Source organism: Lagenorhynchus albirostris, chromosome 1 (assembly GCF_949774975.1).
Source record: "Lagenorhynchus albirostris chromosome 1, mLagAlb1.1, whole genome shotgun sequence".
In the NCBI taxonomy this organism is placed as follows: domain Eukaryota; kingdom Metazoa; phylum Chordata; class Mammalia; order Artiodactyla; family Delphinidae; genus Lagenorhynchus; species Lagenorhynchus albirostris.
This window is the reverse complement of record NC_083095.1, coordinates 192,208,168-192,228,969: the sequence shown is the minus strand read 5'-3', so window position 1 is coordinate 192,228,969 and position 20,802 is coordinate 192,208,168. Positions and strand designations below refer to the sequence as shown.

Here is a 20,802-nt window from a genome sequence, read left to right as displayed (position 1 = left end):
CAACTATGTTCAATTCTACTACTACTACTGCTATACACAGACACACACACACACACACACACACACACACACACACACAAAGAGACTTTTGCCCAGCAGCAGTTAACTGTTAGAGATCTTCTACAAACCATTCCTCTTTCCCTTAGTAACACAGTTAAGACCAGATGTCTATTACAATCTATAATCTACCAACATATGTGAAGTCTTTTCCACTGCAGCCATTAAAATAGATTAGTTCTTTTAAAAAATGCACACACTCACTTATCCTAAATTCTAAGAAGTTCAACACTAATGACAAGCTTTTTAAAATAAAAGTCAATTAAGTACCTGAAATTGCCAAAAGCCGTAGACGTACTGTACCAACGGTCAGGATCGCATTTCCAAGCAGCCCAGTAACCTTGCATACAAAAAACCCAACAATTTCAACGCCTAGAGCCCAAAGCAATTTCCTAATCTGCAAATTAAGGGATTGAACTGGAAGATCCTTTAATGTTTAATGCTGAATTTATAAAAATCCTTGCCTGTTTTCCTCTTTAGTACAATGAAAATAAGATAAATTAGGGAACACAGAGAGGAAAGGTTCATTACGCAGCTGCTGTTTAAACATGCCATCCTTCATTTAAACTGAAAACCATGAAAAAATTCAAATGGGAAAAAAAAAGAAGTGAAAATTATTATTATTATTTTTCTTCCTCAAAACTCACAATTATAAAATGATATAATTTCTAATAGAAAACAAGAGCACAAGCTTCCAAAATTTAAAAGTACCAAACTTCAGGACTAGAAGAAAACACATATTTATTCTGAGTAAAAATTCTGTTACATCAACAAGACGAATTTTGACATAGAAAAATACCTGTTTAATTTTAGAAACAAAGTTGGGAGGCAGAAGGGAAAAACTAACTGTGACGCACCAAAAAAGAAAGAAAGAAAAGAAACCACTTCCACGCTCATTAAATAGAATGTCTTGTTATTTTCACAGACAGTAACAACTTTTTGACATTCATTTCAGGCCCAGGCTGGAGAGGTGTCAACGGGTCTTATTTGGTCTTGTCAGTGTGTAAAGAGTTTACAAACCTGACTGAAGTTAGAATTAGTGGGAGTTAGGCACTTATATTCCTTATACACAGGAGAAGGGGGAAAAAGGTCCTTTTATGCCAGCTTTGAGTTTGGCTTGAGTTTTTATGACTTATTTAGAAGCCCTAGGGAATGAAAAAAAAGTCTCTAATGGAAATACTGACACAGTCTTCAATACAGTGACATGAACCAGCATTTCTACGAAACTGCACCAGGTGTGACTGACCACTCCAGCCAGTCGAAATGCAGTGTCGGAAAATCAGTTACAACAGACTGAATGCCAGGAGACAGTCCTGCCAAAATATAGGGGATACCCCTGCAGAATCAAAATGTCATGTTGATAAACTTGTTTTTAACAGAAAAACAGGTAAAACGTATGGGATCTTTACTCTTACATGTGGAGAAGAGAGAAAATGTAAAATTTCTGCATCGATGTTCTCCAATTCTATCATAGGATTAAAAATAGTCATTCTTAAAAAGCCAAAGTAGTCATGTCAACCCCGAGAGGGAATGGGGCAGAAGAGCTTAAATCATTGGATCTAAATCTGTGCTTTGTTTCTTAAATCTCACCCACAAGGCAGTGACCTAGATAAGTAGACAATAGGTATCATTACTTAGTGAAGTCAAGTTCATAAAAGTCCCCTTTCTTTTTATTTGCCTGTCTGCTATACTTTTTATTCTTCAGTGGATTTTCTTTAAACCAACTAAACTTTTCCATTTATCATCCTTGCATTTTCCTGAAAGTCACTCTTTTAACTTGAAAATTGGTTTAGTTTCATTTTATACTTTCTAAGTTTTTATTTCAACTCTCTTAAACATCTCAGTTTTAAGCTTCATTCTGTTTACTTTTTTCTACTGGTTTTAACTTTTTTTGCATTTGCCTTTTTTTTTTTTCACCCATTTCGACTCATTCAGGACCATTTCCTTTCCCTTGTCATGTTCGCAGACACAGATCAACATATACATATGTACATTAAAATGTCTTGCATGATTTAAGAGGCAGACTAAATCACGAAAACACTAACTCGTTGCCTTGAGAAACAGTTCCGGAGCAAATACGTGAAAGACACTATTAGGTGCTAGGAGGACTATAAAAATGAATAAAATACCATTTCAGGGCCTCGGAGAGCTTTTAATACACACAAGGCAGTGAGTATCTGCATGAAAGAAGAGATAGGATGCAGCTGCATTTCAGACGCAATCTGTCTATATTCACACAAATTTGAAACGTGTTGCTGTCATTCTAAGGCACCACATGGAGGGAACACAATATAAAGGGACAAAAAACTCAGGATCAAACACAGCCCTAAAAATGCGTACTTTTTCTAAGCTAGGCTGCCGTATATTTTTGATCTGTTTGTAAGCCAGGTTGTTGAATGGTGCTGTTAAGTCTCAGCTTCTACATATAGACTTTCTCAGGCTCTCACATGATACCAAATAACAAACAAAGAAAAGTGAATGAAAAACTAACCCCTGAAGGAGCCAGCAAACTGCTTATGCCAACATGTGTTCTCTTTTTCTATTTCTGTCTGCCATGAATCTCTCAGTTTTTAACAGTAGGTGGAACACTTACACTTACAGTTTCATTTAAATTTTGCAAGTGAATCCATAAAGAAAATTTACTTTCAAAGATCAAGCTAATGTGCATTTCAGAAATAATCCATGTGAATGTGTTCTGCCATCATCATCACTGATAAACATTTAATAATCTATAGTGTTCAGAATATCATGCTTATTAAGTTTTTATAATTCTACCCCAAGCCTCCCCAAAGCTCAGAATTTCCATAAGTCTCATTTCGAAGGTTACTGCTTTGGAATAAGTAATTAGGAAAGATCCCTTTTTAAAAGGCTATCAGAAAGACATCGTTCTTTCTTCAAAGGCATCAGGAGAGCAAGTTTACAGTTGTGGTTAATCCTAGAATTACTGATTTGAAGGGTGGAAACATAAAAAGCAACAGGAGCAGGAGGTTTAGAGAAGAGAGAGGATGATGCTCAGGCACGCCTCACATGCTGTGTTTCATACTATAAGTCTAGGAGAGCAGAAAAGTCTATCTTTTTAAAATCGGTCCTTAAATTTCTATCTGGAAATTTCACTTAGGTGGAAAACCTCATTTCCAGATGGTATCTGATAGGTGAGGTATTACTGCAGTAAAGACACAGGACAAAAAATTGGATAACCTTTCAAGTATCCTTTAAATGTCACAAACTGGGCTGGTGATACAGGGTTTTATTATTCTCTGCTGGAGTACATCAACAGTCATTTGCATGCCAGGAAAAGAATGTCTGGAATCATCCAACAGGGCTAAGCTTAATCTTTCACTAAAAACAAGGAAGTGACAAGCACAAAAAGGGAAATAAAAGAAGATGAAAGTATCCAAAGTCGACTTACTGGTCAACAAAATTCCAAAGAGAAACTAGCATGTACACAGAAACCCATGCTACCCTTGACAGCTGGCTCTTGACAAAGCCTTCTGTCAACTACCATGAAGCTTTCTTTAAGCTACCCACAAACACCTAAAACTGATGAAACAAATTAGGAATGGTTATTCACTGTTCAAAAGGATCTGACAAGGCAGTTCTTTAAATCTTTCCTCTGCTTCACTTAAACTACGATTTCTTTGATGAGTAAGGCCCAGGGCTCCAGCGAGCCTAGAACGTTTTTGTTTGCGGTATGAAGGCATGAAAGGGCACCTCGTACATGAAGGACTTGTGTCCCAGAAGTTTACTGTGAAGTCAGCAGTTTAGAATGGAGAGCGCCATTTCGCCAAAGAAGCTGTGCTATAAATTAGGGTTAAATCCCAGGCTAATCCAATGGTTTACTGAACTCATGAGCATCCTTGGCTTTTACTACTGATAGTACCAGTTTAAATTCTAAAGTACACAAGCGTGCAGGAAGAGAACGAAAAAAGACCATCTCCACCACCCACCGGGGTCATCATTAGCCAAGAAAAAACATTTGGAAATGGCATTTAGCTTTTTGTCATTCTCCCAGATTTACTTTCTACTGCCTTGTTTGTCTTTCCCCAGTAACCAAAATCCCTAGTTCCCTCATTTTGCCCCATTTTGCAGGCCATTCAAATGGACTCCACCTCCCAAAGAGTCCTGTGCACCAAATAAATGACTTTTTTCTGCCCATCAAAATCTCCATTTCTGGGGCTTCCCTGGTGGCTCAGTGGTTGAGAGTCCGCCTGCCGATGCAGGGGACACGGGTTCGTGCCCCGGTCCGGGAGGATCCCACAGGCCGCAGAGCGGCTGGGCCCGTGAGCCATGGCCGCTGAGCCTGTGCGTCCGGAGCCTGTGCTCCGCAGCGGGAGAGGCCACAGCAGTGAGAGGCCCGTGTACTGCCAAAAAAAAAAAAAAAAAAAAAAAATCTCCATTTCTTCAGGGATATTCACCCTCAGTCAAGTGGAGGGGAAGCTAATCTGATTAATTCACACTAACATAGAAAAGAGTTCTATCCGCCAATATGGTTTTTCTATACCAGATGTGTATAATTAACAGGGATTTTAGGCAGTTTAACAAGATGAAGTTGAAACATTCAGCCTCGTGGGAGCAGAGTAAATTTATGAATTATATAAATTCATAAAGCAGTGGGGAAGCAGTGGGGCTCAGAGAGTAACCGTTAGAGTGTACTAGCCATTTATAAGTTGGTCATTTGTGAGCTGCGAAAAGAAAGAACAGAATAGGGACTCGTCCTCGTGCCAGCAACAGAGCAGGGAAGTTCACACTTCCTGCTTCAAGACTTGCCTGACACTCCCCTCACCAAGTATACTTCTTAGAAATGTCTCCTTTCTCCCTCACTGAAGAAGGAAATTTAATAGGCTTGGCTTAGGGTAAATTAAACTCAAATCCAAGTTAGGAAAGCCTCTAGTGAGGACTCACTCTGGAAGATGCTACAGATGGCGGCTGGCTCCTTCACGGATGGCCCCATCTAGGGAACTTGAACACTGGGTCAACAGGAGCGGAGGCACGTATGATGCTAGGGTCCTCATCCTGACACCTCAGAGAGCAGACCCCCTCCATCAAATATCTGAAAATTACCATCCGTTAACCTAACATGACGAAGAGGATTGTAATTTTAATTTAGGTGACTTCATTCAACAGATGACACTCTGTGACTAGATTTTCTTGTGTATTACTTAACTGTATTTCGAAGCAATAACCTTAATAATTCTGATCAATTCTAATGTTATAATTGCTGCTGTCAGAATGCTGACTGAGAGTCTACCATGCCCCTGAAAAAAGAACATCTTTTCTTTTTTTCCTGCATGTTGTGGGAGACTGCAGACTAGAGAGAAACATTTAATGTCCACATAAAATCAATAAAAACATGTCTGTACCTACTTGGATGGTGTCTAACAATATCTTCAATTAGGATTACTGCTTTATAATCTACCAGACTTCTCCCTGCTAGAGTTTAACAAGTGAAATGAAATTCAGTGATACATTACCCTTCCAAACACCAACTCTTTCTTTCACTTGGCCTTTTGACTCCCTATATTTAGGGAAATGCATCATGTGATAGCAGCTGTCTTACAAAAATGGATGGAAAAACGGATACGATTTCTCAGCACAGATAAACCAATAACTTGTACTTAAAGGTGATCTCTTCTGAAAAAAAAAAATTTTAAAGCCGAAATCTTTGTACTACTATAGAACTAGGGTGGTGGAGGGGATGGTGTTTGAGAGCAGACTTAGAAGGTTGCTGTTTGGATGAGGAAGATAAGATACAACCAGAAGGAACTGAAGGGATTCAGAATAGCCTGTATGCCAGAGAAAACCAAAGCAGTTGTTCAGAAAGTATTTACTGAAATTCTCTGTTCCACCACTTATGCATGACTGCTAACCCAGATACAACTGCAGCAGCATTGTCACTCAATTCCCACAGAAGACAGCCATTTCCTGTCTTCGTCTGAAATTTAGTAGACCAGTTTGAGACCAACCAGTCTTTCCTCATTCTCCATCCACAAACCCCAAAATTGTATTCTGTTCTTTTTAAGCTTATACATATGCACGCAAATCCAGAAGTTTACGTGTCTAGGCTGCCATCTCATTGCTTGCATAACTAAAAGATAGGTTTGATTTAAAACTAGAATTTGGCAAGTGAATAGTCCATGACACGGACCAAGTGCAGTTGGAATGCTTTAATAAAAATACATGGCCAAGCTACTTCACTTCGAAAAGCATCAATATACAGGCATGCTAGTCCCTCTTTGACTTTACATTTTGTCACCTTGGAAAAGAGCATGGATTTTCAGAAGACCCAACACACTGGGGAAATTTCATAGGCACGTGACCTTGTTTTTACTGGGCAACATAAATTTACAAGAAAAAAAATTTTAAACAACGGTCCTTCAATTACACCCCCTCATCAAATTGTAATTTTCATTGTTTTTATCTTTCTTGTTTTTGTCCATACACACTTGTCATAATTATACTCAGTGTATCCACAATTAAAATTTTTTCACTTAAACTTACAATATTTCGCATGTTGTTTCATAGTCAGTATCAGTAGTACAAATAAAAATTTTGAGTTTTATGCTATCTTGATCTGGTTTGGGATTAGGATAACATTTACACTTTTAAAAGTTGGGATACTTCCCATGCTTTTATATGTTCCAGAAAAATGTATAAAGCATAGGAATTAATTATTTCTTCAAAGTTTGAAAAAAAATCCAATGGATCTACCAAGTTATCTATCAAGTGTTTTGGGAACTGAGTTTACTAAAAACCTTAATTTTTCCTGCATTAGTGGTCATTTAAACCTTTTCTTATTATGAATTAATAATTTAATTTGTGTGGATAATAGCAATTCACTTCATCCATACATTTGCATACAGTATACTGTCAAACAATTGTGCATAGTACTTTATAATTTTTAAAAATATTTTTTGTTTAATAACTATATAATGATTGCTATATCCTTTCTTATTTCCAACTTCAATTTGTGTTCATTTTTGCTTGAGGTTTTTTTTTGCGATACGCGGGCCTCTCCCGTTGCAGAGCACAGGCTCCGGACGCGCAGGCTCAGCGGCCATGGCCCACGGGCCCAGCCGCTCCGCAGCACGCAGGATCCTCCCAGACCAGGGCACGAACCCACGTCCCCTGCATCGGCAGGCGGACTCCCAACCACTGCGCCACCAGGGAAGCCCCTGCTTGAGTGTTTTTACTACTGACTTCAAAGAGCCAACTCTTGATTTTTATCTATTTTTCAGCTTCCATTTTACCACTTTTTGTTTTCTGTTTATTCTTTTTCAATTATTTCTACTTGAATGACTTGGTTTATTTTCCTTTTTCTCAAAACATTCTGAATTACTTACAAGTTCTGTCAGTTAGGTATTAGTAGATAGTTCTAAATTTTTCATTATTGGCTAAATTATCTTTTATTGCATCTTTTACTTCTTTCGAGACCCAATTTATTATTTACAAGGCTATGTATTTCTGAGTGTTTGGAGTTGTTTTCATTGTTGGAGTTGGAGATACAAACAGAAAATGAGATGAAGTCCAAAATGTATTGAGATTTCCTCTGAATCCTCACAGATCTTGTACATATTTGTAGACACTTAAAAATCAGATATCTGGCTAAATAACCTTAAGGATATATTAAACAGACCAACTTTAAATTTCTTTATAAAGCTCTACTGTTCACATATCAAGCTCCTTGATGTTATAAGGACTAAATGCAGTAGTACTTGTGTAGTATTGCGTAGAACCTAGCATATCACAACTATTCAATAAATGACTGGTGGCAATATGTGTAACAGTAGCGGTAACAGTCGTCTGGCAGTAGTTAGGCTCCTCCAACCTCTTGTGCAGGCTCAGCTACACCACCACCGATCTGGAGAAGAGTAACTCGCTGCGTCTCCTTGGTCGGGGCTTTCTTATCTGTGACATAATGTGGCTGAGCTGCATGCCCCCTGAAGTTACCAATTCCAGGGGTAACATTTCTAAATCTCACTGCCTGGCATTTTCAGGACCCGGAGTCTACCTACACCAGATGTAGGGCACACAATCCTTTGTAACGAAGCACTGAAGTCAAGACAGAAAATTTTACCAAACTTGCCACTCCATCTGAAAGTTGTGGACACGTAGAAATTGATTCACTCTTTCCGGACTAAAAGCAAAACTTTCAAAGCTACTTACAGCCCTACTTGTGCGTTTCAGGAATAAAAGTAAGATTTCCAAAGGAATTTAAGCCACGTTTCCTTCACAAACGTCTTGGCACCCATGCTACTCTGTGTTCATTTTCCATCACTATAAGCAAGCAAAGAACTTAAGAGAAAAGATGGAGTACAGAGTATCTGCATGGCTGGTTATAATCTGGGACATTCCTCCATTATGCTTTATTCATAAAGCCAATACATATCTCCTCTAAGAATGTTTATCACTAAGATTAAAAATTTTTATTAAGGATGAAAACTTCCCAGTAAACCATCATCTACTAACAAGCGTATCTGCTAATTAAGAACAAAATGAAAGCTTTCAAACTGAATTATAGGCCATATGTACATAATCTCATGCACAAGCAATAAAAATTATGCCTTTACACCTGTCAAAAGAAAGCCCTCTGCTGCAGCTTTAATTCTGTTTCAAACAAGGTATCACGAAAAGCACAGACTTACCTGTGCGATAGACGAAATTGCCTTCGGTTTCTGACGATGAGGGAGATACCAATTCCTCCTCAAATTCATTGGAACTAAAAGATCCTGAATGGTTTCTCTGCCTTGTCTTTCCCATCATGGCAGCATTTGTGACCATGACGTGTCTCAAAGAGTCGTTAAGGTAACGATTCAACAAGCTGCTCTTGTATTTTGGGGGCGATACGTAGTCCTCATTGGCCCGTGACTCTGGCCTCACTCCAGCTTTTATGACTGAGCTCTCACTTTTAATCACAGGATGGTGAACTGGATTATTATAGCCTTCTTCATTCATGTGGTTTCGTGGAGGATTTTCTCCATCTAAGGGGGAAAAATATCACCAGGTAGTACTTACACATACTTCTCCCCAGCCACCCAACTGTTACATTTAGTGATTTAAAATATATATAGGAAGAATATTTAAAGTGTATAAAATTATCTTTGATAGTTAAGATTAATTTTTAGGCAAAGGAAAGCAGGAATCTATATAATCTCTCCCTTTGGTATGTTAATTTTAGTGAACTTCACAAAAAATGTTATTCTGACACATGATAAATCTATGAACAAGAGGAAGCAGCCACAATTTGGCTGCTCATTTACAGTATTGTAAAAGTAAAGCCACCTCATGCAATAAAAAGAACCATTACGGCACCATCGTGTTTTGTGGGATCAACCTTAAAAACAGCAATGGAAGTGAACGTCCCCTTACAAAGGCAGAGCAAAGAAAGCAAGATAAAAATACTAACAAACCTTCAGAACATGAGTCATCACTGCTTACACTCAGCCGCTCAGCGTTTCCTTGAACATACTTATTGTACAACTTTATTCTTAAGGCCCAGCTTAAATCTGGCTGTCGAACAGTATTCTTAAGCCGACGTCTTGCATTAGCAAACCAATTTGACACCTAAAAAAGTTTTATTTCTCAATTAACACACCATAAAAAAATTACCCATCCTACAATTACTTTCCCAGAAAGGACCTAAGCCTCTCTCATAATCTCTGATCATTACATATCTTCATGACATAACAGTATTGGACATTTATATCCATTCATTCATTCATTCATTCAACAAATGTGCTGAGCACTTACTACACAGAATGAGCACTAACTGTATTCTGGGAACAAAAAAAATATTGAAGGGCTTTGCCATAAAATTTTCAGTCTAGTAAGAAAGGTAGGAGAGTACACAAATAACTCTAGTATCTACTCACAACAGCCAAGACATGAAAGTAACCTAAATATCCATCAACAGATGAATAGATAAAGAAGATGTGGTACATATATACAATGGAATATTACTCAGCCATAAAAAAGAATGAAATAATGCCATTTGCATCAACATGATGGACCTAGAGATTATCATACTAACTGAAGTACATCAGAAAAAGAAAGACAAATACCATATGATATCATTTATATGTGGAATCCAAAATATGACACAAATGAACCTAACTATGAAACAGAATCACAGACATGGGGAACAGACTGGTGGTTGCGAAGGGGCAGGGGTTTGGGGGAGGGATGGACTGGGAGTTTGGGATGAGCTGATGTGAGTTTTTATATACAGGATGGATAAACAACAAGGTCCTACTATAGAGCACAGAGAAGTATATGCAATATCCTGTGATAAACCGTAATGGAAAAGAATATAACAAAAAAGAATATCTATGTGTGTGCGTGCGTGTGTGTGTGTGTTTGTATATATATATGTATAACTGAATCACTTTGCTGTACAGCAGTAATTAACACATTGTAAACCAACTTACTTCAATAAAAAAACAAATAACTAATATAGGAAAGAATGTGATAAATGGCTTAAGACACATTAAAATATAATGTTACAGGTGCAACGAAGGAGGGGTTACTTTGATGTGACTCATGACTTCATGAAGAATTTAAGCTAGATTTTGAAGGACTAGGTCAGGGATAATGGGTAGGGAAGTGTGTTTCCAACAAAGAAGACATGGGAACAAATATAAGTCAAATTCCCGAGACACTGTGGTAGGTAACTAAGAAGGAAGAAAGAGATGCCCTTGAGTTATCAAACTTGTGTAAGAAGAGAAGATAGTGCCAATTTGAGAAAGTAGAATTGTTTGAGGGTGACATGATGCCTTTGGTTTGGGAATGTTTAGTTTGAGATACTAGAAAAGCATACAGGTGAAATGTGCAGCAAGAAAATAAAAATGGCATCTGAGATCTAAGGGCAAGGAAGATCAGATTTGGGTCAAATGCACAAAGGTGAGAGCTGAAGCTGTGAGAGCAGACAGAATGCAAAGAGGGTCAAGGACCAAACCCTGGAAACCTCCAGCAATTAAGGAGGTAGGAGCTGGCAAAACAGTCAGAGACAGAGCAATCAGACAAGCAGAGAGAGAGAAAAAAGCCAAATAATACCCAGCTTTAAGCTAAAAATCTAGTGCTTCCAAATAGGTGATGGCAAAGAAATGAACACTGCAAAACAAGGTTAGTTCCATTGTTTTTGTTTAAGGTGCTACTGGATTTCTAGAGGCTAAAATGTCACTTGACATTTCTTTTTAAACATCAAGCTACCATCAGAATATATATATTAAAAACATGAAAGGCCAATACTTGCCTTGAAAAGGATGAAAAGTGGAAAGAGGATTACGTTTTTCTACCAATTTTTTCCATAACATGACTCCACAGCACATTAATGGTTTGTGTGGTGATGCTTGCACTGGAATTTTTTTTTCTTTTTTAAATTTATACTATAAATACACAACTTTTGCACATTACTCAAGCCTTAATTATTGAATGAACCTGTGGTGAATCCTACATTAAAAAAAAAACCAAAACTATAATTTTTTTTCCCCCATGGGTAAAACATGGTAGTCTTCCCCAGTTTATATATGCACAAACCATATCATATATAATATATATTCAGTGTTACCTCCCTTTGTGTCTTAAGCAATGATAACTGTCCTCAAATTTATGTGCAGTGGTGTAATATCTCACCACGGCACTTCAGAAGCCTTCGGCTCCACCAACCCCTCTTCCTGCCAAGCTGTGCTATTATTACTAGGGTTTAGTCTGACTTTGAATTCTCTGTCTCCTCCAACCTCTACAGACAACTTCTGGGACTGTTCATTCAGCAAACACATACTGAGTAGCTCCTGTGCTTTAGCCATGATATTAAGTGCTAGGAATGAATAAACTTTGTGCCCTGCACACACAGAAGGACTAAAAGTGAAGAGCTACACGTGATTAACTATGATACATGGGTGAACCTGCACTATGGAAGCATGAAATGCCTGGCCCATTTCCTCTCAAACCTCCCTCTATTCTCCAAGGCATGGCCAAAATGTTCGCCCATGTCCTCATGAGTACCAACTGGGAATTTTAGAACAGAATTTTTTCGAACTTCCCTATCTTCCATTCTATCCACTTGAATGGATCTTAACAACCATCATCAAATTCAAGTGTTGGTGCACCGTTATGATTTAATTACTTACTTAACGTCTTCACATCTTCATGCATGTCCTGTCATCCTCTAACTGTGGTATAATGGAAGGAGACCTGGTTTCCTGTTCTGACTTAGCCAAAAACAGGCTGTGTGAGTTTACATAACTCATTCATCTTTTCAGAACTTCATGGTTCCTGACATCCTTGCCAACTCTGAAAATTAAGATCTGTGAATGTCATCCATGCTCCCCTAAAAAGTGTTCATTCATCTCCTTTATGGTTGGTACCAACCTATCTTCTCCTGACCACTACTCCCTTCAGCAATCAGAGAGGTGTTTTATGTCCTTCTCTGTTCCTTTTGCACACAGAGGACAGCCTGCAACTTCCCCCATGCCTATGTCACTTATATTTATTAGAATCCAACTCCCAAACTTTTTTTGTTACTTTCTTTACTAAACATCATGTAATTCAGAGGCTAATCTTAAATCTTAACTGACCTTAACACTTTTTTTTAAAGTCTTTATTGAATTTGTTACAATATGGCTTCATTTTATGTTTCGGTTTTGTGGCCGCGAGGCCTGTGGGATCTTAGCTCCGCCACCAGGTATCGAACCCGCACCCCCTGCATTGGAAGGCGAAGTCTTAACCACTGGATCGCCAGGGAAGTCCCCGACCTTAACTCTTAATACAAGCAACACACAGTACCACATAGTGTAAAATCCAATTCTTATGAAACTCTTCATATTTTTATTAAAATGCGATGGACTTCAAATTTTAAAAACAATCAATATACTTATAATTCTAACATACAAAAATAGGGACCTTTAAATGTCATGGCGGCATTAACTAGCTTTTCATATATAGGAGGCGTATCATTTTTTACGTTTTGTATACTCATAGCTCTTAACAGAGTTTATTAATTATACATCAGAAGATTTTCCATAAAGGTTTGATGGTGTCTAACAGGCTATTTCTAAACTGATTTCGTAAGTTTGACCGGCACCCAACCTACTAATACATTTACTCTGCCAGTGTTTTATTATCAGCAACTTACAGTACAACCTAAGGGCTGGATATAGTCAGGGGTGTTGAATATCTTCTTGTGTTAAGTCATGCAAACAGCAGACAATAGTTGGTGAACAAATCTGCACGAGTATCAGCTCACAAGTTTTTTCCTGATGAAGTGATGCAAATGCCATCCGTTTCACTGAAGGTAAAAAAGCACCAGCTCAAATGCTCTACCTTTAACTTACTATGGATTCCTTCAGGTTATCATTCAAATTCTTTTGAAATTCTATTTTACATGAAACAGGCCTCCTTACCAAGGACAGGTTCTGCAACAGCATTTTAACGTCAAACTCAGAGCTTTAAAAACACTGCATTTTATAGCGAAAGCTTAGAGAACAAAATATCTAGAAGCTGGAAGAGAAAGCTCAGTAGCTTTCATCCTACGCAGCCGTGTTTACATTCATCACACTGGCAGAGCAATCATTATAGTAAACCCAAGGGGATACTCTGGCATCTGTCCACCTTTGAACACACAGAATTAACAACGCAGATTCAGTCATTCAACTGAAATATCGAACACCTCACTTCTACACCATGTAGTCTGACACTGGGAATAACGTAGAAGGACCAATCTGAGATTTTGTTGAATATTTAACAGTAGCCATAATTCTTGCAGCTGATAAGTACACACACATCTCAGCAGAAGCACTCCATACCAAGCAAAAGCTATGTCAACACAGGGGCAAAATCTTGCAACACCCCAGATTTAACCAAATGGTACATGGCTGTGTCACAGGAACTGGAAACTTCTACTGTAAGAAAAGGGAGCATTAACATCCAATCACTAAAATGTAGTCTCAAACTCCACTTGCATTGCACGCTGTAATGTGATCATAAAAATAATCATTCCACTATTATAATCCAGAAAAAAACATAAATATATTTTAAATATATACACATAAACAATGGGAAATATTGAAACCAGGTACAGCCCCCATCTGCCCTTCTTTTAAAAAACTTCTTCAGGGGCAATTATTCCCTGAGTAAGCTCCATATCCTACAGTAATACAAAGCCCCAGTCGCATATCTGTTATTCCACACTGTTATTCTAGTTATATTTTGAGAGTAGAGAGTATATTTTTATAATGTTTGAACAACGGTCAGTCACAGAAACCAAGCAAAATGGAGTATTTCGGTTGGTTAAAGTGAAAACACACACACACACATATCATCTTCCTGTTAATTTTATAAAAATGCTTATATCTTAGTAGGAAGATGGCAGATTAATAATGCAAACAGTTATAATAAATTAAGACAAGTTGCTAAGTCTAGTGAGTAGAAAAAAAAGAAAGCTGCAGAAATACCTCTCTCTGCCTCATCTGTCAGGAATGAACAAAATGTAGTGTTGATTAATGTCCTTAGAGCTTCTGTTTATCAGAAAAAGTTACTTCTGTGGTCCTAAAAAATTCCCTCATTAAAGCTTCAGCATTCTGTTTCCAGGCTTAATGGAGATTGCTGACCAAGTTTTACACCCTTCAGAGTAGCAAAATAAGGCAAAAGTACTGCTTATGAAAGGTTTGATAGCTTGACACACAACCAAAAGGGAAATATGAAGGGTAAAAGAAATGTTCAAAAATAAAAGACACTCTTGTAGTTAAGGAATAAAGTAATTATGCTGACAACTTATTAATATAAATTATGAGAAGCAGAGACAAGAGGTATTATAATAAACAAGAAATAGAGACTGGAGCTAGAAATATGGGAAACCCTCCATATTTGTCTATTGACATAAAATATGACATATTTCCAGATATACTAAAAATAATAAGGTGAGTTATATGCTTGTTCTGTAGAACATGTACCATTAAAGTTAACGAGCTGCCCTCTGTGTGCTCCCTACAGTGAGATGGATTTTAAAACTAGAATATCTTAGTCTGATTTCAAGACATTCTCCAGTTTTCCACAATATGTTTGGGGAAGTCACATGGTGATTACAGTAGTATTCCCCAGTGAGAACCTATTCAGTCTGCAAACATGTATGAAGAGTTTACTATATGGAAAGTACTGGGCTGGGGTGAAACGGGAGGATGAAGATGAATAAGACATGATCACTCTTCTCAAGAAGGCTGACTCCACAGGAGAAATTTATTCACTGGGAGAACCTGATTCATGAAACAGGGGTCTAATTTGCAGGGCTCAAAAGCTTTATTCAGATCACAGCTCGATATTTTTCCCCCAGAAGTGAAATGTATTGACATAATTTATTTGGTTTCCACAGCGTCAGAATTTGCTTTGGATGTTTAGTAAATGTCTGACTTATACAAACCCCTTATATTCATAAATATATATATTTTTTCTTACACAGACATTCCGTTGTGCCTAATGGAGAAGAGGTGGACCCAACCTGAATGGTATATAAGGGTCCCTTGGTTATTCTATACGTTTGATTTTTTCCATTTATCACTTTAAAGTTCCAGAAACCAACTTCATTTATTATAAAACTTGGAAATCATTAAATAGGTATCAATTATAATTATAAATAATTACCTTTCTTTGCCCCATTTAAAAATTACATATTTGCATGCATTTTTATTTGAAGACTAGTGTGAGAGAAAATATAATGGGAAAGATTTTCATTACATGAACAAAAACGTCATGTAAATTAGAAAAATGCAATAGTCTTACCAAGATCTTAACGCAAAAAGAATTATTTGTATTTGAACTATCATTACAGGTAGAGAATAATTTGATTCTGTATTAGAATGACAGCTACTTGTATTGCAACTCAGAAAAACTACCACAGGTGAAAATTTAAATGTCTCTGCTAATGCCAAATAATACTTTTCGTAGCTAAAAATGTCCTAAATATGCCATAAACATTTGTTGCTTTTTGTCTGAAAGAATGGCAAGTATTAAACATGGAACTATGTAATCAATAAGTTAATATTTTACTGTTGACATCAGAGTGAACTATTTAAATAGCTCTATAAATTAGTGTATTTTGAAAATAAATAGCATACCAGTTTAAAGTCGAATTTGAATGTATGCATTTATTTTCTTAAGTTTTTCTGGCTGAAATTACTTATTTAAAAACTACTTGTGAAAATCACTGAAAGTTCATAGTTTTGTGTTAAACAGATATTAGGCCAAGAACACTAAATTAATTTTCCCCTCCAGCGCCGCAGCAAATCACCATTAATACTATTGCCTCGTAATATAAAGCAGAAGAGATGTTTGTTTTTCTCTACAACTGTATTCTGAAAACAAGCAGAAAAATGCTTATTACAGTTTTAATAAGTCTGAGTACAAGTCAATTTTCATGCTTCGTCCAACTTTCTAGTAATTCCTAAAATGATAATCTTAAATACTCTGGAAAGCAATTTTTATGTTATCTAGTAGTTAAACGTTCCCTGTTACTTTGGGGTTCTCACTTACTATACCCATCATAGAACGACCAAAGTTTCACAAATGCAGTGATGCAGTGCTACTGCAACGGACGCGACTTCTCAGCTCACGTAGCACCTCCTCTCCTCTTTCTGAGTGAATCTGCTCTGCCTGCACGCATGAAAGTTCACGTCACTGCATTTATGAAAGGAAACTGGTGTGCCGGCCAGAGCACGTGGTATGGACCCGCGGCGTTTCCAGGCCCACCTCTACCCCTCAACACAGCCTTCTCCTGCCTTGGTTACATCACCTGCGAAAGGCTGACAACACGTGCTCTACCTCACCGGGTTTTGCGAGCATCAGGTGCCGCCACGGAGGGAAACCTGTGCACAGCAGTACTGCTCGCTAGAAATGGAGCAAGCTTAGGCCGCCCCTATGCACTTGACCAGGTACCCGCCATCTGAGATCTGCCCCTTAACCCAAGGACAAAGATACCGCCAGCAAAGCCGCGTGGAGTCTAGCTAAGGCCCAGGGTGCCTCTTAAAAAGGAAAAACCTCACAAACCCGCTTCTGGCCCTTCCAGCCCACCTACTAGCTCTGTCAGGAGCGGTCAACTTGAAAGGTACCCTGTAACTTGACCTTTAACATGGGGCCCCAATGTGGGGTGCCCTTCTGCCTGGTTTTCAAAGTGTGGTGCGGCCAGCAGCTTACGCATCACCCCAAGAACGTGTTAGAAATACAAAGCACCGTCCCCAGCCAGGGCCTCCTGCGAACTCCGGGCTGGGTGGGGGGCGGCGGCAGCGTGTGTTTTAACGAGCCCTCGGGCGACCCCGACGCAAATCACTGCGGGGTAGTGCCCGCCGGAGCCACCGCCGCGTGCACGAGCTCCGCGCTCGCCTTTGCCCTGCCCTCCTTAGCAAGCGCCACACGACCCCTGCTGCGCCAAGCCTCCGGAGGACGGTCGGAGACGCAGCAACTCCCCAGACCACCGCTCCGGCCCCGGGCCCGCCCCGCACCAGCCTCAGGCAGAGCGGCGGCAGCGTCCGGACGGCCGGTCTCGGCCCACCCGTGCCCAGCGGCGGGAGGCGCAGGGCCGCCGCTCAGCCTCGCCGAGGGAGGGTCGGGGCTCGTGGGCCCCGATTACCTGCACTAGCGTCATCTGCGAGCCGAGCGCCAGGAGAATCTTCTCCGTCTTGGTGGGGTACGGGTTGTCGCGGTGCTCGTACAGCCACTGCTTGAGGGGCCGCGCCATGTCCTGCAGGGCCTGCCGCTTGTGCCTCACCTTCCCGCCATTCTGCCGGACCCTGGGACACCGGGAGAGGAGGGGTTCCCGGTGAGCCGCGCCGGCCGAGCGCCGCCCGCCGGGCCCCCGGGTCCGCACGCGCTTCAGCCCGGTCGACCCCGGCCCCGCGCGCCCGGACGCGGAGGCCAGGCAGGGGTGGGAGGCGCACAGGGTCAGGGCGCGCGGGGCCGGCCCGGGTGGCACAGGACGGGCGTGGGGCGGCGAAGGCCGCCAGGTTTATATGGAAAAGGGGGAAATCCTGAAGCCAGAAGTTAGAGGTTTAGGTGATCTGAGGGAAGCTCTTTTGTTATTCAAGCCACAGACCTGCGCAGCAGGGCCGGCACCGTCCCTCGCCCGCCTGCGCCGCGCCCTCCAGGGGCCCTGGCCTCAGGGGATGAGTAGTGGCTGCGGCCGGCTCTCGAATGTTCTTTCAGGGACTCTTGCCCGCCGCTCGGGGCTTCCCGTCGCCCACTGGACGTTGGGAACAAAGCAAGGGGTGATGGCCGCCCCGCTGCCCTGGTTCTCTTCAAGCTCTCCCCTGTACCCTTTGATCCTCGTGTAAAGGGGAAGCTTTCCAAGAAGGGGTTTGTGGAGGAAAAATGCAGAACCGAAAACAAAAACACACACGAAAAAGCGGAAAGAAAAAACCCAAAACACTGTAGGGAGCTTTTCACGACAAAAGGGCGAGCTTAAAAGTATGGAAGGTCTGTCCCACGGGGTAACGTAAAAAGACCCCGGGAGAAGCATATTCCGAGGAAGGGCGGGAAGCAGCCGGGAGCCGGGCCTCGGCGCTGCGCTCCCCAGCGGCTCCGCGAGGTGTCGCCGCGCCGCCGCCCGCGCGCCCAGCCACTCCGCGAGGCTCGCGCGCCTGCGCCGCAGCCTCCGGGACTTCTGCCTCTTTAAACACTTTGAAATGCAATTCCATCCGTGAGGACTGGTAGTAACATTTTGACGAAACCTAATCTTTATTTCCCTAACCAGCAACAACAAGCAGCTGATGCAATCTTCCAGGTGGACCGGCCAGGACGGCCGCCCCTCCCCCCGCGGGGCGCTCCCGGAGCCGCGGGACGTGGCGGGGCTACAGGCGGCCCTCCTCCGCAGCCGGAGCCGCTGGTGTCCCGCGAGCTCTCGCCCCCGCCCACCCCACCCCCGCAGCCCCTCAGGTCGCTAAACCGAAACCCGGCCCGGCAGGCCCGCGCCCCCCCCCCCCCCGGGCTCGCGGCGGGCCCCGCCGAGACGCGCGCGCGTCCGGGGCATCCTGCGGAGGGCCGACCTTCCCAACACCTTGGCCGATGCAAGGCCCTGTCGTGACACAAGGGGGGAAGCCCACGGGGCTGGCCTGACCTGAGGGGGCGGGGGGGGGAGCCCCGACTGCTTGGCCCTGCTCTGCGCCCGTGCGTCCCGCTCAGCCCTTTCTGCCTCCCCAGCGGCCGCGCGTCAGCACCCGCGGTCGGGAGAGAGGCACGTAACCCCCGCCCCCAGGTCCAGGCATCTGAGGACTAAGAGGCGGTTTCAGGTGTCCTCAGTTTCCAACGAGCCTCTTTGGAGCCCTTCTGACGAATCGACCCCCCACACTTTGAACAACTACTCCCTTAAAATGTGAATGCGCGAACCCAGGAGGCGGAGACCGCTCCTCCCGGAAAAGTCGGGGGCCCTAAGGCGCAGGCCCCGGTTGACACCAGCACGCCCAAGCCTCTCACCGCCCCCACCTCTCGCGGAGCGGGCGGGGGCCCCGGGAGGGTGCGCATACCCGGTCCTCCGGTGTCTCAGGCCCAGGTTGTCCTTGAGGGGCGCGCCGTCCGTAATGCCCACCTCGGGGCGAGCGTGCGTACTGTCCAGGACGCCGCCGTAGGGCCTGCCGCCCCGCTCCCGCTCCGGAGCCCCGCGGTCCTCAAAAAGCACGGCGCCGCTGAGCTTGTTGAAGACGATGGTGTTCATGGCGCGCGCACACAGGGCCGCGCGGCGCGGCCGCAGCGCCTTGGGGCCGGGCCGCCGGGAGCTCCGCAGGGGCTCGGGTTCTAGAAGATCAAAATGCAGTATATTACTCGCCGAGAGCGCTCACCCTCCTGAGCGTCCCGAGCCCCGAACCTGGCCGCGGCGCGGGGCTGCGGAGCCCAGGGGAGGAGCGGCGCCGCCGCACCTGAACGCGGGAACCCCCGCCTCCCCCCTGGCTGGTTACACCGCTCCGCCGCAACGCCCGTCACCCGCCCCCGAACGCTCCCGGGGCAGGTACCCACCCTCCTCTTAGCCCCGGCCACCCAGCTCCCAAAGAATCTCAGCCGGCAACAGTTAACCCGCGGGGGCGAAGCAAAGTGACTCCTCAAGGAGCCTTGCCTGAGTTGGTTTTAATCTGGATGAAGCCCGCTCCGGAAAGCGGAGGGCAGGCGCGGGGCCGCGCGGTGTTCTTCAGTCAAAACGGAAGACTACAGCCTCTCAGAGCTCCCACTCGGGGTCGTAAGGAGGGGTTGGAAGAAAGGAAAAATTGGGGGGAACATGAACAACCGCTTTCGCAAGCCCCAGTCAATAAGTCCCAGGCCGCACTGGGATTTCGGGGATTTGCATGTTTTCTAGGTCCTGGATGGTTTGGCTGAAACCCCTGCGTCCCTTTTCCGGCTACAGCCCTTGGCGCGGGGGTGAGGGCAGGAAAGTTAGCAGATTCCAGAGCTAGAAAGTGAAGTGGGCTCAGGGACAAATGCACCATGCCCTTCCCTCCCTCCGAGTCTCCTACCACCCCACAGCCCGCTCCGGACGCGCTGGGTCCGGCACCCCGCCCGCTCCCCCCCCCCCGCGAGCCAGTGGCCAGTGCTGTCCTCTTCCGCGGCGCGGGTGCGAGCCGCGAGCTCGGAGTCCTTCCACACCCACCCCTCTCTGGGGTCTCAGAGAACCATTTCAGAAGTTGAGAAGGTGTTAAAGAGCGGGAAGAGGCGCCGCGGTCTGCGCACCGCCGGGCCTGCGGCTGCCCCCGTCGGGAAAAGCCGCCAGCTCACCTCCCGGGT

The 20,802-nt window shown here is 43.0% G+C and overlaps 1 protein-coding gene across 1 annotated transcript in view; it reads right to left on the bottom strand.

Annotated features, from left to right (window-relative positions):
• Positions 1-19,744, bottom strand: part of MKX (mohawk homeobox) — a 60,111-nt gene extending 40,367 nt beyond the window's left edge. The window contains exons 1-4 of the mRNA XM_060121874.1: positions 19,557-19,744; positions 17,669-17,828; positions 9,465-9,618; positions 8,700-9,035 (exon numbers count right to left, since the gene is read on the bottom strand). Coding sequence (XP_059977857.1) covers positions 8,700-9,035; positions 9,465-9,618; positions 17,669-17,828; positions 19,557-19,744 — 838 coding nt within the window. The remainder of the gene's footprint in view (positions 1-8,699; positions 9,036-9,464; positions 9,619-17,668; positions 17,829-19,556) is intronic.
• Between the last annotated feature and the right edge of the window lie 1,058 nt (positions 19,745-20,802).